The 18,720-nt window shown below is 42.8% G+C and overlaps 1 protein-coding gene across 1 annotated transcript; it reads right to left on the bottom strand.

The window, feature by feature from the left end:
* Positions 1-263: 263 nt before the first annotated feature.
* Positions 264-16,183, bottom strand: GAMT (guanidinoacetate N-methyltransferase). The gene is made up of 6 exons (XM_051972185.1): positions 15,837-16,183; positions 6,793-6,938; positions 6,550-6,613; positions 4,968-5,035; positions 4,647-4,757; positions 264-1,980 (listed from the first exon to the last, which is right to left on the bottom strand). The coding sequence occupies exons 1-6, from the start codon at positions 16,018-16,020 to the stop codon at positions 1,840-1,842; spliced, it is 714 nt and encodes a 237-aa protein (XP_051828145.1). The 5' UTR covers positions 16,021-16,183; the 3' UTR covers positions 264-1,839.
* Positions 16,184-18,720: the final 2,537 nt, after the last annotated feature.

Consider the following 18,720-nt stretch of genomic DNA (forward strand, 5'->3'; position numbering starts at 1 on the left):
CCTTCCATACTTTGAATTCATTTCCTGCTTGAATTCCCCTCAAAGGCCCTAGATTCCTATAAAAGGAACTATTTGTTCCTTTTATCTCCCCTACTCATCTCTTTTTCCCTTTTCTCCTTCCTTCTTTCTCATCCTTCACCCCTTCTTTCTCCATTTTTTCCCCTAATCTCTCCTATCCCCTCTCTCCATTCTTCTCTTCCCCTTCTCCCCCCACACACATACATCCCTTATATCAGAGTCAAAAAGAAAACAGGGGTTCCAGCTGAGGTCAGAACGCCTTTATTATTTAAGCAGCAGTTTTTCTGCTACAATTGGGAAGGTGTGGGGCCTTCCCTTCCCCATAGGACCTCTGGCACCCTAGCAGAGCACCTGGTTTGAAGAGCACCAAAATCTGAATAAAGAATAGAGAACTCAGTGTATTAGTAAATTAAGGCTTTCAAATGGACTTCCACAGGGAAACAGACTGAAAGGGAACAAACAGGGCCTGGGGCTTAGAGTCCTCACTTTGATAGAACACTGGGCCTCAAGTGACCTGAGTTCAGATCCCAGTTACATCTTGAGTGGTTCCAGACAAGTCACTTCTCAGTTTCTTCACCTCTAAAGGGATGGGGACTGAACCTCTGATTTTATCGATTAAAGGGAACTCTGTACCAATGCAGGTCTTAATCAGAAGGAGATGCACTGAGTAACTACATTTTGTGACTTGCCCAGTCACAACAGCCAATATGTAAATCTCAGAGGCCAGTTCTAGCTACTCTCCAGTAGACACAAGCTTCATTATCATCTGTAAAATGGGGCTATTCTTTGCTCTACCCATCTCAAAGGAAAGGGGTTAATCAGTCAACAAATATGTTTTAAACATTAAGTGTCAGGCACTGTGCTAAGGTCTAAGGTCACAGAGAAAGATAAAACTATTTTCCCATCTCAAGGGGTGCTCTGGGGCCCTCAGAAACTATCCACTCTAGTTCAGCTATAATCTGAAGTAAAATCTCACCACCAATAAGTAGATGTTGACTCTTTGAAGCCCTTCAATCATCATGACGTGAGTCTTTGGCTCCTAGACTCACCCTTGAATTATCAATCCCCTGTTCTCAAATGAGGTACAAGCCCCTCAAAAACAGGTCAAGTTCTAGACTTCTTTGTACTTCTCCAGTACCATGAAGCACGTTATAGGCAGATGACAAACCCTACATAAAAGGGAGGGGCATTTCCTTAAGCCAATTCCTTATATATATATCGGAGAATTGCATGTTTGACATATATTGGATTACTTACTGTCTAGGGGAGAGGAGGGAGAAAAATTTGAAACACAAGATTTTGCAAGAGTGAATGTTGAAAACTATCTTTGCATGTACTTTGAAAATAAAAGGCTATTATTTAAAAAGAAAAAAAAAGCAATTCCTTAGGCTTTTGGATAAGAAAATTCCAATTAGGTAGCCCGATTATTGCTTTTGAGGGTGGTCAATTCCCATCAACAGGTACATGTACCCATTTAACAGAAGAAACAAAGAAAAGCAGCAAGTTGTTTACAAGGACTGATCAAAAGGCAGAAAAACTCTGAGCCTTAACTTCTAGCACTGACCCCTGCCTAGAACTCAATATGTATTTGTTGTATTGAAACAGAAGCTTCTTTGTCCCCCTTAGGCCTCGAGTCAAGAGACAGTCCCACAGAGTCCCTCAGTTCTCTGCTTGGTCTTTGCCAGTCCACTTCTTGTGTCCAGTTCCCCTGTCAAGTACTGTTAATAAGTTGGCAATCCTAGGCTCTAACCTTGCAGGCTAGAGAGTCCCTGGTGCCCCCATTCCAGGGTCAGCCTGGTGGGAAGAGGAAGCCGGGCACATTCAGTGTTTGAGGACTGTCGGGGTGATCATCTTGGGAAAGGAATAGTAGCGGCACTCCTCGGGGGGCACCAGGTCCATCACAGTGGTGCTGATATTCTCCTTCTTGAAACCTGCCTCTACCAGGGCTGCAATCTGAGTCTCCTAAGGAACAAAAGAAAAAAGGGTTTGGATCCTCCTCTGGAAGGCACACTAGAAAATGCATAGGGTGGATCTGAGATGGTACACCTGGCTTTGACTCCAATGGGATGTGAGAAAAGTCATTTCGCTCCTCCTACCTATATTCCTTTTCCTAAGGACCTTGAAATTTCTCTTCTATAAGAGCTAAAGTGATCCATCGGTGAGTTAAAGAACCTGGGCTAAAATGTGGGTCTGCCATTGATGATCTGTGGAATCTTGAGCAAGTTTAACATACCTGGAGGATTTGCCCTCCAGCCCTAAATGTTTGACCCTCTGAGGTCATCCAGGTTCCTACAAAAAGTGAAATCAGAAGAAATTCCCAGAGAAAAAATTGGTCACAAGTCTTTGCTAAAGATAAGAAAGAGATGTTTGAAGAGGGAGTCCTACAGCATGGATGTGAACATTTTGGAGGATGACATGGTCTCCAAGGCACCATCCTTTGGGGATCAAAACCAGAAAAAAAAGATTTGGTTATATTTAGGATTTCAAGAATCTGAATTTGTTAACATGGGTGTCTTGGCACTTGTGGGAAGGCAGCAGTAAGTCCTTTGGAAGACCAAAGAAAGGCGAGGTCGCTTGGAGGACTTTAGGTGACTTGGCAAGGCCAGTTCCACAGCTGGTGACCTGTATCCAAGTCCTTCAGGTTATTTACTGGAGATAAGGACAAAATGACTATATTTTATTTTATTAACAGGGTCCTTTAAAAGAAAATTTAAAACAGGATATAACTTGACTAATAGAACAAGGAAAATGTCACAGCTTTGGTTATATTCTCTAGGTGTTATGACAATTGTGTGACAAATAAAATATACTTATGGTGGGGTATAAAAGGGAAGCTGGAAGAAATAAAGCTTGAACTCTCCTGGCCCCACTCTTATTCATTTATTTCATTCACTACTTTGTCCAGCACTGATGCCAGTTGCTGGCAGGCACTTTTATAGAGATCCCAATCCCAGTCTCTCAATATCTTAAGTGAATTAATATGGCTAAAAACAAAACCAGTCATCCTTGAGGGAGGGGAGTGTCAGCCTTCCAATAATGAGCTTCCCTGTCTTAGCTAAGTGAGGCTCTGAATAATAAACACAACAAGAAGTAGTAGAAGGGATACTGTACTGGAGAATCTGGGTTTAACAATTGGTTCTACAACTTTCCATCCTGTCAAAAACATCTTAGGATCTCAATTTCCTCAGCTATCAGATTGAGGGGGAAAGGATGTACTAAGACCTAAAAGTTCCCTTCCCTCTCCCAATCTGTGATGCTATGGGAGCCAAAGGACCTGAATTTGAGTCCAAGCTCTGACACGTTTATGATCTTTGTGACCCTGGGTCATTTGTGTAACTACCCGGCATTAGTAAATGAGGGAGAGGTGGACTAAACTTCTAAAATATTATCCTACTCTAAATTCTACTATACCATGTCTTTGGGCCTTCAATTTCTGCATCTGAGTTCCTCTTCAGTTCTACTGCCTATTATCTTCTAAGAGAATAAATGGGAAAGTGTTCTGTAAACCAGAAAACTAATAGAAAAACATGAGCTGTTTTTATTGTTGTTCTTACTAGGGAAGGATAAAGGCAAACATCTGCAGCCTGCTTGCATCTCCAGAGGCTGCCCCGCGAATTCAGAGATTTCACCTTTGCTTCCTATGTTCTTCTAAGTGGTCTTAGAACACAGAATGGCAGAGCTGGGAGAGACCTAAGTACATGGAATGTCAGAACTGGGAGGATGCTTAGAATGTATAATGTCAGGGCTAGGAGGGAGATTAGAATACAGACTGTCAGCTGAAAGGATTCTAGAGCTGGGAGGGCCCTCAGAATACAGAATGGAGAATACTAGAACACAGAGTGTGAGGGCTGGGAGGGCCCTCAGAACACAGAATGGAGAATACTAGAACACAGAGTGTGAGGGCTGGGAGGGCCCTCAGAACACAGAATGGAGAATACTAGAACACAGAGTGTGAGGGCTGGGAGGGCCCTCAGAACACAGAATGGAGGATACTAGAACACAGAGTGTGAGGGCTGGGAGGGCCCTCAGAACACAGAATGGAGGATACTAGAACACAGAGTGTCAGGGCTGGGAGGGCCCTCAGAACACAGAATGGAGGATACTAGAACACAGAGTGTGAGGGCTGGGAGGGCCCTCAGAACACAGAATGGAGGATACTAGAACACAGAGTGTCAGGGCTGGGAGGGCCCTCAGAACACAGAATGGAGAATACTAGAACACAGAGTGTGAGGGCTGGGAGGGCTCTCAGAACACAGAATGGAGGATACTAGAACACAGAGTGTCAGGGCTGGGAGGGCCCTCAGAACACAGAATGGAGGATACTAGAACACAGAGTGTGAGGGCTGGGAGGGCCCTCAGAACACAGAATGGAGGATACTAGAACACAGAGTGTCAGGGCTGGGAGGGCCCTCAGAACACAGAATGGAGGATACGAGAACATAGAGTGTCAGGGCTGAGAAGGCCCTCAGAACACAGAGTGTCAGGGCTAGGAGAGCCCTCAGAACACAGAATGGAGGATATCAGAACACAGAGTGTCAGAGCTGGGAGGGCCCTCAGAACACAGAATGGAGAGATACTAGAACACAGAGTGTGAGGGCTGGGAGGCAGCTGCCAGGTTCATGGCTCACCTCAAACATCTTTTTAATATCTGTGTACTTGGTCTTCAGCAGTTCTCCCCAGGATGTGAGGTTGCAGTAGGTAAGGACACCTCCAGGCTTCAGCAGGCGGAAAGCATGAGCCTACAGGGTGAAAGGGCAGGGTTTAATGAGCCTCCATTCCATTCCCCTCTTCATATCTAACTCACTAACACTCTTAAGGCACAAAGAATGGAAAAACTTGGATGCCTTAAGTGCAAACCCATCCTTGGACTGGGACAGCCCTGAACTGTGGCCTGTTGACAGCATTAAGGAGCATCTTGTTCATAGGTAAGGCCAATTCCTCTGCCTTACCTTGATGAAGTTGAACTGGTGGGTGTGCCAGGTCTCCTCAGAGAGGGGATAGGTGTCATACAGAATTCCTGTTCCAGAGAAACAATGTTTTTAACTTTGTTTATTCTTTAAAAATGTTACACGGGACTGCCTTTGTTTTTTACATTTCTGAGTATATGTGAGGGCCCCTCACCTCTTACCCAGGACTAAACTGTTTCTTTCAACAAAGAAAAAAAAATTAGCAAAAACAAATGCTATCTGACAATGTGTACTTTGTATCCCATCATTTTGTGGAACCTTTTTTCTTACGTATTTTCTTTGTTGATTCTCTGAGGTTTTCTAAGTAAATGATCACGTTACCTATAAATAGGAAAATTTTTGTCTCTATTTTACCTATTCTTGTGCTTTTAATTTTCTTTTCCTTATTACTGTATCAAACATTTGTAGAACTGAACAAAAACATGAGAGGTGTGGGGGAGGGAAGTCCTTGCTTTGCTCCTATATATTTATTAGGAAAGCTTTCTGGGTTTTCTTCTTTAAAATAATGCTAACTTTGAGTTTAATACATACATATGGTGCATGCATAAACATATACATATATTTTTGTTGTATTTTTAAAAGCTCCTTCTATGCCTATACTTTGTAGGACTTGTTTTTCAGTTTTTTTAGGTTTTGGGGTTTTTTTTAGGATAAATAAGTGTTCCTTTTTTCAAGGGCTTTTTCTGCAGCTATTCTCATCTGATAGTGTATATGACATTCTGCCTCCACAATCTTCCACCTTTATGACAAGATGAAAGGAGTATTTTTCATTATGTGTCTATTTGGACCAAAGTGCTCATTACAATGATTTATAATATTTACTCTGTTAGCTTCTAATGAATAGGCCAGAATTACCATCTTCAGTCATTTACCAAAACAAATAACAACAACAAAATCCTACAAAGTTTTTTTTTTTTTTTTTAAATCTGTCCCTGAAGTTATAAATTAAATTCTTGGCCTTACAAGTCCAGGCAATGACAAGATTCTTGTTCCTTAATGTGTCCCCTCTCCCCCCCCCCCCAACTAATGGGTAACTATGTTGACTTATAGAGATACAGAATAGGCAGGAGAAAATCTGGCGTAAATAGGGCCAAGGTCATAAGCTCCCAATAGCAACAAGGCTGGGGAGGGAGGCAGCATTAATACATTAATTCTTTCCCAAGGCCTTTGGAGCAGGAGTCTTTCTTGGAGTCAATGCTTTAATCCAAAGTGATAATACTATAATGGCAGAATTTCAGGCAATAGTAATAGTTGTCCAATGGGATTCATGAGACTTTCAAATCATTTCATTAGTGAAAGGAATTCCCAGACTTCCCCAAAAACTGCTATTCCCTTACCCTTCCAGGAGAACTAATTATCAATTGCCATAGCAGATAGCATTGGACTGGAGACAGGAAGACCTGCCAGCCTCAGTTTTCTCATCTATAAAATGGAGGAAAAAATAGCATCTACTGTTGTGAGGATAAAATGAGATAATTTGGAAAGTGTTTTGAAACCCTTAAGGTGATATATAAATTATTATTGTTATTGTTATTCCCTCTAGGGCCTCTTAGTGCTTTCTCACCATCAAAATGTCCATCAGGCAGGTTGGGTACCACCTCCTCCCACAAGCCTTTCAAAGGGACGACCTTAGGGAAAGAAAAGAGAAAACAGAGATCAATTCCAGCCTCAGCCTAGCCAAGTCTCCTAACCTCTGCCTTAACTTTGTAAAGCATTTCCCTTATGGGCTGTCCTAGGGCAGGTGGCCTTGAGGTGTCTTGAGCCCACCCAGGAGAAGCTGTCCCTCCCAGCAGAGCCGCAAACGCACCTTGTGGGGCTGATGCTGGGCCCACTCCTGCAGCCTCTGGAAGACGCCATCATTACACTCGACAATCCAATGCTCCTGGATGTTGGCCTCCTGCACCTTGCTGGCCGCAATGGCCATCCCAAAGCCGACCTCCAGGACCCTTCCCCCTGGGGTGGGAGCCAGAGAGAAAAATGACAGGTCTCAGGGAGCCCCAAGTCATCTCTTGCAGGAGTTAAGTTTAAAGTCTACCCCTTTCCCCCTCAACCTGTGGCAATAAAAATTCTGCATTCTTACCAGGTAGGGCTTGTTCCTGTCCCCTCTGGATGCTCCGCTCCCACCCAGAGAGAGACAAGAAGAACTAGCACAAGGCAGGGGAAGGGCCGTTCCAATTTTTAGTTGGGTTCAGTCTCTGCTTTTGAGCAGGATGTCAGAGCTAGGAGGACTCTTAGAACCCATGAAGTCAGGGCTGGGAGAACCCTTAGAACCCAGGAGGTCAGGGCTGGGAGATACCTTAGAGACTGTCTAGCTCTCACTTTAGTTTCTCACTTTACAGGATGATACCCCCAGGTATTCTCTCCCCCCACCTCCAATTCTTGCTCTGGTAACAGGAAACCAATCAACTACCCTGGAAAAAGGCAAGACTCAGTTCTGTGGCTCTGTGCCACTGCTCACCCCCTCCTGTTAAGTTGTAGGGACCCTCTCCCTTTTATTTTAGTATCCCCGCCCACATCCCTGTACCTAGCTTGGTAAATGGCACAGAGCAGGTGCTTTAAAATGCTCTTTTATTCACTCATCCACTTTCTACCTAAGTAAATACTCAAATCCCACCTCCTCCAAATGCCTTCTCTGAACACTCCCTAACTCCCCAGCTGAATCTACCTTCCCTTTACCCAAAGATACTCATGACCAGTATCCTATTGTCTGTCACCTTGTTATGTTGTGTATTAATGCATAGGTTACAGGAGGCTTATCCCCCTAACACACACACACACACACACACACACACACACAGCTCCTGGATCCTGTCAGAGAACACAAAATCAAATTTATTTAACAACACATAGTCATAAATGATTAGTATGTGTGAGACATTGTGCTGGAAGGGCAGCTAGGTGATGCAGTAGATAGAGAACCAGCCCTGAAGTCAGCAAATCTGGTCTCAGACACTTAACACTTCCTGGCTGTGTGACCCTGGGCAAGTCACTTAACCTTAATTGCCTCAGCAACAACAACAACAAAAAACAAACAAACAAACAAACAAAAAAGATGTGCTGGATACTGGATATCCATAGGAAAAATCCAGAGTCTCCAGGAGCTTACATTCAATTGAGATCTATCACTATCCATATAAATAAATACTAAGTGATTTCACTAAGGAAAGAGAAAGCTTTGACAAGTGGGAAGAAAGAAGATCAGGAAGAAAATTGTATGGGAGACAGCACCTGAGCTGAGCTCTGAAGGAAGGTAGGGGAGGAAAAATTTTCCAGACCCAGGCAAAAGAAAGTTTGGCCAAGGTGGAGTGTTGTCTATAGGGAAAAGACAGATCATTTTGACTGAGGGAAAGGAGGGAAAAGTCAGAGCTCACAGGAACTTATAAATGTAGGGTGGCAGTTCTAAAGTTCTTTGGATCAGGGAATGTCACAGCTGGGAGGGCCTTGAGAACCCAGGATATCAGAGCTGGGAGAGGCCTTAGAACCCAGGATGTCAGAGCTGGGAGGGCCCTGAGAACACAGGAGGTCAGGGCTGGGAGATACCTTAGAGACTGTCTAGCTCTCACTTTAGTTTCTCACTTTACAGGTAAATTGAGGCCCAAACAGGAGATGTAACTCGCCCATTCTCAGAAAGGAACTCAGTAGTGAATCTGAAACAGGACAATGAGCTCTCGACTCCTTCAAGGCTCTGTGGCACATTGAGCTGAGCATTGTGCCTCAGACTGCATCCTCTTGAATTTTAATTAATTAATCTAAATTTCTCAGATTCTGTTTTCCTTACCTATAAAGTAGAAATGAAAATACTTGCCACAAGGAAAGCAAGAAAGTAGTGAAAAGTTCACTGAATGCAGAGTGTCTGATTCTAATCTTGACTGTTTTCCCAGGAGCCCCATATGTAAGAGAAGGTCAAGCTAAATCACCTCCAAAGTATCAATATTAGGGAGATCTTTAGGAAAATGCTTATAGTGAAGGTGTAGCCTGACTGGAAGTCCAGGACTGGAGAGGAGAGATTTGACCAAAACTACCAGTATTTTCTGGGGAAAAGCTCTGGGGCCTCTGCCTGGCTAAATTCAGGGGTTTCTCCAGATCTAGTTTAGCCTCCACTGACAGACTGGGGCAGACCCTCCCTCCCCAACACCTGTCTCCTCACTGACAAGGGAGCACAGCTGGGAAGTCTGGGACCTGAGGTCTCCTTTTACACAGAAGCTATTCTGGGGAAGGGAGTGGGCTTGGGCCTGCAAACACATCACCCTTTTCTTTACTTGGAAGAAACTGGCCCATAAGGAGTGGGGGAAAGGGTAGTTTGCAGTTTCTAAAGTACAGCCAGAATTCATTCCTGCCTCAGCATTGTCCATTGTATGACTCCCTCCCCCCTGTAGAATGCTTTCCCCTATCTCATCCCACTTTCTAGAATCTCTCTCAGAAAGCGCTGGGGGACCTTTAGAACCCAGGATGTCAGAGCTGGGAGGACCCTTAGAGCCCAGGATGTCAGGGCTGGGAGGGCCATTAGAACCCAGGAGGTCAGAGCTGGGAGGGCCTTAGAACCCAGGGTGTCAGAGCTGGGAGGGCCCTTCTGCTAAGGACTTTTAGCACCTAGCATATTGACATCTAACCATGTTCAGAAAGCCAGCCCTATTTCCTTTCTCCACTCAAAGATTTTTAGTCTGGGGAGAGGCTAAATGGGAAAGGATTAGACTCTAGTGACAAAAGAGTAGGGATTTTGATCAAATCCCCTAAGTCTCCCTTTGGAAGCTAGCTGGAAAGAGGAAAATTTTCAGTAATGATAAGAGTGATTAGCATTTACATATTACTTTAGGTTTTCTAAACAGCTTGCAAATATTGTCTCATTTGACCCTTACAACAACCCTGGGAAGTAGGTGCAATTATTATTACTCTCATTTTATAGATGAGGAAACTGGGACAACAGAAAGATGACCACATCACCCAGCTAAATGAGTGTCAGGCTGAATTTGACCTTCCTGAACCAGTTCAAATACTCTACCCACTAGCTTCCAACAAACACGTCATTCACAAGATCCCTCTAGTTTCATAAAATTAGATTCAAAACTGAAAGGGAAATCTAATCCAACCCAAATGAATGCCCAGAGTTGCCACAGTGACCGAATATATTTTCAAATCTCAGCTGTCTGCCTCAAAACCAGCATTGTCCGCACTGAACTATGTGCAACCTCATGGACAGGCTTTGTCTGTGTTCCCAGACTCCAGCAGGAAGGCAGCAGGCTCTGCCATGCCAGGAGAAGGCTGGCTTTTCACATTTAGACGCTTCTCTTGGTCTCTGCTCTTGCTTTGTTTTGGTTTGCTTTAAAGGATCTGAGGTCATGTAGCTCAGTGGAAGACATGCTAGACTGAGAAGCAGAAGATCCAAGTTCGGATCCTGGCTGGCTCTGTACTATTTATCCATGTGAATTTTGGGTTTCCTCAACTGTATAAGATGACCAGAAAGGCGCCTTCCACTTCTGAAATCAATGCTTTTATGACACACTGTGTGTATTACATATAAACATATATATTTAGGTATGTGTATGTATGTATATTCATAAACATTTATGTATATTCAAAAATATGTATGTTAATGGCAAGGCAGGCAGACATTCCTTCAATCACTATCATAGATGCTGGCAGTTTCTCCCCAAACCATTTGAAAATAATAGTTCCCATTTATATAGTGCTTTAAAGTTTGCAAAGCTCTTTATATTAAGTTGATGCTGAGAAGTGCTATTATCATCCTTATTTTTTAGATGAGGAAACTGAGGCTAAGAGCAGTTAAATCACTTGTCCAGGATCACAAATACTTAATACAAGATTCTGACTTAAGTCTTCCAGAGGCTGCATTCTGAATGACTGAGCTGCAAGAGGAACCACACAGGCTACTTTTGATGATCTATTCCTCAGTGATAAGCACTTTTGTAAAGTTGGGGGTGGGTGGGAATGGATATGGCTACATTATATCCAATTGCTTGTTTTCTCAATAGGAGGGAAGGAGGGAGAGAATCTGGAACTTCAAGTTTTAAAAACCAATGTTAAAAATTATTCTTACATGTAACTAGGGGAGAAAATAAAGTACTAAACAGAAAAAAAGAGTGTCTGAGAATCCAAGATATGAAGTTCAGCAGCTGGGGGAGGGGTCTCTTTCCCTTGGGGATCCCATTTCTGAGGCTATTCTGAGATGGTCCTATCTCAGTTGCTCTGCCCCAAAACCCCAGGCTATAATCATTCCCTCTTAATATTTGATGAGATAAAGATCTTGTATCTTTAGGCTATAACCACTCCTTGTTAAAGGAGGATAAAGGATAAAGATCTATCCATTTTAGGCATCATTAGAATACCAGTAACCTCTCCAGTACCTCTCTTCATTATGTCATTGTTCTTGCTATCCTATAAAAAATCTTGCTGTCTGATATTCAGAGCTGGATACTTTGAGACAAGAGTCCCATCCAGTTAATTGATTTACTCTCTAATAAATTAATAATCAAATTGTTCTCTAACCTCTCTCTTGCTCAGTTTCTCCGGCATTACAAATCAATCAATAAGCAAGCATTTAGTAAACACCAACTATGTGCTGGATATTTCCTTAAGTCCTAGTGATGTAATGCCAAAGAAACTGAGCAAGACAGAGGTTAGAGACCAATTCAATAGTTTATTAAACGGAGAGAGATAACTGGGACCAAATGGATCTTGGTCCCAGGGCTGGACGAGAATATCATCTCAAAGAGTCCAGCCATGAAGTGCTCAGAAGGCAAGCCTTTTATGGGATAACAAGAACAACGACACAATGGGGGAAGTACCTGGATGGGGATAACCTAATGGGGGGGAGGCCCCTAGGATGATACAAGGGAGGGAGGTTACTGATATTCTAATGACATCTAAAATGGATAAACCTTTATCCGGTGAAACAAGAAGGAATGTCTATAACCAAAAGATATAAAACCTTTATTTCATCAACCATTTAAAAGGGAATGAATGATTATAGCCTGGGGTTTGGGGGCAGAGCCACTGAGATAGACCTTTATCTCATCAAACATTAAGAGGGAAAGATTATAACCTGAGGCAGAATAACTAAATAAGACAATTGGAGAAACTGGGTCATGACATTAAAAGAAACTGGGTCACGACATTAAAAGGGAACTTTGGTACAATAGTGAGGATTAAAAAAAAAAAAAGGACCTTATGTTTTCATGTTCATTTATTTCATCTCTCCCCTCCCAGGCCAGTAATGTTCTCCTTTCTTACTGCTGTTAATTCTTGTAAATCTTCAATCTCTTCTTCAAAGCTCAACTGAAACACTCCTTTCATGAAGCCTTTCCAGACCCCCAGCATCCCCCACTACCAATTCTTTCATTCTTACTTGCCATGTTATGTTGTATTATTGGTTAATACAACTAGGAGGTAGGTGCCATTATTATTTCCATTTTATAGTGAAGAAATGAGATAAATATTAAGTGACTTGGCTAAGTGACACAGCTGGTGTCAAGGCCAAATTTAAACTCAGGTCCTTTCAATTGCACCAGGTAGCTGCCTCTTTTTGTTACAGGGCAATGAGTTAATTCTGTTTCCTTAACCCTCTTTCTTTTTCCACTCAGTGTTTGTCCCACATCCATCAAGAGGATCCCAAGATCCCCTTATTCAACTCCTACTTACCAACTTCCCTTCCATCCCTCCCACCAACGAGTGCCCCGAGGCATTCACTTTGTAAAGTCCTTTACAAAGGTGCTTAATAAATCCTAGTTCCCTTCTTCCTTAAAGAAATTTTAATGGGAATCTGACAGGAAAATGGATGCATGTGTGGTGTTTCCAGAAGGAAAGAATGTTTAGTCCTCTTTCCCTCTTTTCTCTCACCATATTATTCTTTTGTATTCAGGATGGTTTTCCTTTCAATTATTTCTCTTTTTCTCTCTCTCCCCATACTATCCCCAGATCATGTTTTTCAGGTTGGAGTTTAAGGATTCAAGTCAACCAACTTCAGATCCTTCATCTCCTTTCCTTAGTTCTTTTTTATTTTGAGGCTAGGACATAATCAATAGAATGATGGACTTAAGTCAGAAAGTTCAAATCCTGTGGCTTATTGTGTACATTTAACCTTACTTAGCCTTGGTTTCCTTATCTGTAAAATTAATACAATAATGGTATTCTGTTGGGAGGGTCAAGGGAGATAATTATGTTAAAAATGCTTTACAAATCTTAAAGTGTAGATAAAGGGTTAGGGACAGGCAGGAGCCAAGATCTCATTGATGTTAACTCCTTCGTGCCTGACATAAATGTACGGCTTAATAAAGACCTGTTCCTTTCCCTTTTACTGTGTCCCTTTCCTTTAGAAGAGAAATTCCGACATGAAATCCTGAGTCCAGAGAGAGCCAATAGAATAGTTGGTAAATTTTAACAAGGGCATTCCTCCACCAATAAAATGGAAATTCTTGGACCCTGTGACTGACATTCGCTAACTTCATCAAAATTACCCCCGAAAGGTTATTAAACATTCACCATGCACTGTGCACCTCACCCTATTGTGGGAATAGGAAAGATTTTGTTTATCCAAGAAAGGAAACCCCAGATAGATGTTGAATTGCCCCAGTGAGTAAAACCAAGAGGATCTTCAGAAGAACCATAATCATAGTTCCTCTTCCTAGTTTCTATGTTTCTTAATGGCTTTCATTGAATGGTCAATAATATCTCCAACCCAAGGTACAGTGGCCCAAGGTTTAGGTTTTGATGTCTTAGAATTAGTGTAAAGAGCAATTGTTTTCTTTTCTGGCCAGAAACTTGGAGGGCCTTTCCCTTCCAGATAAATTATCTGTGACAACCCAGTACTTAATCAATGAATGGGTGTGGCCTCGGACAAATGGATACCTAGGAAAGACCTTAATTTATAGAAAGGCCAAGATCACCCACCACCTCCAGGGTCATCCTGGGTCTGGCCACTGGACTTTGGTGACTTTGGAGCAGTGAAGCTGATGACTTGGCCAATAATTCTGCCCAACTCATTCTCAAGTCAAGACATCTCCCCCATGATGTCACACTGGTCCCCTCCAAGAACGAATAATGAGCAATGATATGTATTATTTATGTAAATGTTATTTTCCCAGATAGAATGGAAGTTTCTTATGAGCAAGGAATGGTCTGGTTTTTTATCCTTAGGAGTATAATAAATGCACATGACTGATTGTAAGAGTTTAGACTTCTTCCTAAAGACAATGAGAGCCATGGAAGATGTTTGAGCTGGAGTGGTTTTAGAAAGGTTAATTTTCAAAGTTTCCAATAAAAAGCCAGGCATAGAGGATCTAGGAAGATAGAGAAGAATATGACCTTATACCATAGTTCCCAAGCCAGCTGCAGGTACTCCTGGATTGTCCTCAGATTCATGGGTTCTATACTTTGTCACTCTTACACAGAGGATGTTTTCTCTTCTGCCCAGAAACAAAGGTCTCTCCCTCCCAGATATATAAACTTTTGTCTCAACTCTTACCTAGCCCTTAGTCAATGAATGGGTGCGGAATCCAAAAAATGGATGCCCTGGAAAGACCTTACATTATAAAAAGGCCAGGATCAAGCACTGGCAGGCATTGTGTTAGGTTCTGGGAAAATAAAGATGAAAAAGAAAAGAAAGAGAAAAGCTAATCTCTGCCTTTAAGATTATATTCTATTCGGGGAAGATAATATGTGCATATAGACATAGGTAGAAAATTTAAAAAAAATTAAGATTAGATAAGTTCTGATCTCTTCTGCTTGGAGCTAGAAGAAGACTCAGATCCAGAGCGCTGAAATACACCAGAGCACGGAGGCAGCCAAGTTCGGCAGCGTTTGGAGTTCTCACCCCTAAGTCCTGAAGGAAGACCCGAGTTCATATGCGGTCTCTGACACTTATTAGCTATATGATCCTGGGAAAAATCACTTAAACTCAGTCTGCCTGTTACCTCATCTGAATATTGAGAATCATAGCATTTGTCTCATAGGGTTGGGGAGATACGATATTCTTATTAGAGTATAGAGGACATAGAGTCGGAGCTCCTCATTTACAGATAAAGAAGGAAAGCTGCCAAAGATTGCCCTGTCCATCCGCACAGTTTGGGAGTTCAAGGCCTGCTTTCTAAACCATGCTGCCCCTTAATAGCACCTGATAAGAGCGCATTAGAAAGGTGTTATTTAATGAAAGGGGGACAGGGAGGGCTTCCTGGAGGAGTTGGGAAGAAAGGGAAGTAAAGCATTCCAAGCAGAGCAAAGTTCCGAGGCTCCAGAAGCAGGGGTAGGGCTTCTTTCTGGGGCAGAATCACTCATCCCTAACAGCTGTAGATCCTGTCCCAGTCTACGGGCTGTAGAAGCCTTGAACGTTGGGTAGAGAGGACTTGAAATTTGACTCCAAAGGCAGTAAGCAGCTGCCCAAGTTTTTTCTGTTTGTTTTAGGAGAATGGTATAAGCAGGCCTGTGGCTTAGAGCCCCTTCCAGCTGTAACTTCCTATGATCCAGGGACTGCTGGATTTGGAGTTGGAAGAGGTCATAGTACAATCCCCTCTCTCTACAGATAAGGAAAGGTGATGGGGGAGGCTACTGGGATCAAGCAACTTCTGTAGACTCAAAGTTTATGATTTAGTGGAATTAAGGGTGTCTAATCCCCAACGGAAGGTCGCCTAGCCAAGAAGGAAGGGGGGGCAGGGTATGGATCTGAACCCAGGCCCTTGCACCCCTCAACGTGCCTTCTTTTCATTCTGCTCCCCTCCTCACTGTCCCCTTCTCTCCCTCTCCCCTCCCCCGCCCTGCTCCTGGGGGCCCTCTGCTTCCCCGCGGCGCTGACCACTCGGATCCGCTCCGAGGCGGCCGAGGAGAGAAGGGCCTGGCGGGTACCTCTGGAGGAGGCCACGGCGGCCAGCGAGTGCATGTAGGGAGTCTCCCAGCGCTCCATCACCGGCTTGCCCAGGATCTGCAGGTGCGTATCGGGCCCATCGTAACCGGCGGTCGCCTTTTGCCAGGCCGGCCGACAGTCTTCTCCCGTCTGGAAGATGGGCGCTGGGGCAGCCTCTGAGTTCATGGTCCGGTCCCGGCAGCCAGTCCCCCCTCTGGAGACAGAGGCAGGCGAGACGGACTTTATATCGGGGGGGCGGGGAGCCCAGCACGGGCTCGGAGCCAGAGGGCTGGGATAAAGGGAAAGAGGGTGCCCCAGGCCGGTTGCGTGAGGCTGGGCTGGGCCCTCCCCTCGCCCCTCCTCCAGCCCCAACCCGGCCTTTGAAGAGAGGAAGGGGACACCTGCCTGTCACCTTAGGGAAGTGCAGCCCCCCCTTCCCACCCACCTCCAGACAGGGGCTCAGGAATAGAAACAGTTTCTCCCCTTCCTGGAGCCCTTTAGGTACGCAGCACAGAAATGATACACCCCTTTTTTTCAGATGGGGAAAATGAGGCCCGATCCCATTGAATCCGAGAAGCATTTATTAAGGGTCCACTTTGTATCTGCTCCACGGCCAAAACCAATATATTCCCCGCCCTCAAGTGCTATTCAGATGTGTCCTACTCTGCGTGGTTTTCTGTGGCAGGTACTGGAGTGGTTTGACCTTCTCCAGTGTTTCCCTATTCTTACAGATGAGGAACTCAGGCAAAGGGGGTGTAAATGACTCGAACAGGATCATACAGCTAATTTAAGTGTCCGAGATCATATTTGAATTCAGATCTTCCTGTCTCCGGGACAGGTGCTCTATCCATCGCCAGCAGGAGCAGCAACAGTAACAAGAACAGCCACCACTAGCCTAGCTGGACTACAAATAGGGGAGAAACTACACGAGGATGCAGAAGTGCAAAACGTATGAGAAGCATAGCATTTCATATGAGAGCCTAGAATTTCATTCCCAAAGGGAATTCCCAGGTGAGGAAAATCTTGCTAACAAAGCAGGTCATCACTCTTTCGGAAACTCTTTTTGAAAATAGCTTTTGATTGATGTTTTTCTGTTTCTTACAATCACTATAGTTTCACTCTCTCTGAGAGTCATCTCATATGATAGTGGTGGGGGGAGGTTAAACAGGGCCAGTCTGAAAAGATGTGCAATGTGTAACACCTTGGAACTGCCAGTCCCCACCAAGGGTAGACTGGGAGGGTCTTCTCATTTCTCTTGATTACAGTTCTGCCAGATTTATAATTTTGTAACACTTACTTTTGATTTTTTCCTTTATCATTGTTCCTTCCATTTATATTGTTATGGTTACTATGTATCCTGTTTTCCTGACTCTGCTAACTTCATACAGATTCATCACATTCATTTCTTTTTACCTACAGTATTATTCCCTTACAATTCATAAACCACATAGCAAAGAATTGGAAAAGGAGTGGATGCCCATCAATTGGGGAATGGCTGAACAAGCTGTGCTACATGAATATAATGGAATATTATTGGACAAAAAATGCTATGTGCATTCAGAAAAAGATCTAAGTAGACTGAATATAGATCAACACATACTATGTTCACTCTTTTTTCTGTTTATAAACTTTATCTCTCCCATGGTTTTTCCCTCTTATTCTGAGTTTTCTTTCCCAACATGATTCATAAAGCAATGTGTATTTAAAATAAATAAACTTACTACAATAAAAAAGTAAAAAAAATAAAACACAGCTCATGTACCACAGTTTGTTTTGGTCATTCCCCAATTGAAAGGCAACCACTATGTTTCCAATACTTAGCTAGCACAAAAAATGCTGCTATAAATATTTTGGAGTATATGGAAATCTTTTTCTTATTGATGGCTTCCTTGGGATAGAAGCCCAGTAATGACTCTGTGGTTCTGATATGGATATTTTAGTGACTTTATTAGCATAATTCTAAATAGCTTTCCACATTTTTTTTTAACTATTTCACAGCTCCATTCACAATGTTTTAGTGTAACCTATCTTTCCTCTAACATTGACTGTTAGAAACCTCAGAACTGTTTTGATTCACATTTCTCTTAATTATTTGGAGCATTTTTTTCCCATTTGGTTGTGAATATTTGGTAGTTTTTCTTTTAAGAATCTTGTTCATATCATTTAGCCATTTATTTATAGTCACATTTAATTCAATAAACATTAAGCCCCTACTATGTTCCAGGCTTGCCAAAAAAAGGACTATTTTATGGAAAACTCACCCAAAGTAAGTGCTCGTATGGTAATCAGAAAAATCTATACAAGAACATTCTCAAAGTCTCTCTTAAGTATTTTAGAATTGATTGCAGGACATGGGAGATACTGGCACAGCACTATCCAAAAAGGCATGCCCTTGTCTGAGAAGGTACTGTTCCCCATGAAAAAAGCAGAATTGAAGTAGCTCAAAAGAAATGGGAAATGTGCAAAGTTAGAGAATGATTATATGGACTATTTGTGCCCAACTGTGGTCGAGCATCCTGAATTCATGTGGTTTGATCAGCCACAGTGGAACACATTGTAACTTGACTCTAATTTAGTTATGTCATTTTGGTCCTCAGTATGACCACGTGCCAGGTGCTATGCTAAGTGTTAGGGATACAAAAAGAGGCAAAAGACAGTTCTTGCTTTCAAGAAGCTTGTCAATCTAATGGGGGAAAGAATAGTCAAAGAAATATATACAAAGAAAGGTATATCCCAGAAAAATATGCAAGATAAAAAGGAAATAATTAACAGAGGGAAGTGACTACACTTAAGAGAAGTTGTGAAAGTTTTCCTGTAAAAGATAGGATTTTAGGTGGAAATTAAAGGAAGCCAGGGAGGTCAGTAGTTAGAGTGTAGAATGCCTAG

Source organism: Antechinus flavipes, chromosome 1 (assembly GCF_016432865.1).
Source record: "Antechinus flavipes isolate AdamAnt ecotype Samford, QLD, Australia chromosome 1, AdamAnt_v2, whole genome shotgun sequence".
Taxonomy (NCBI): Eukaryota; Metazoa; Chordata; class Mammalia; order Dasyuromorphia; family Dasyuridae; genus Antechinus; species Antechinus flavipes.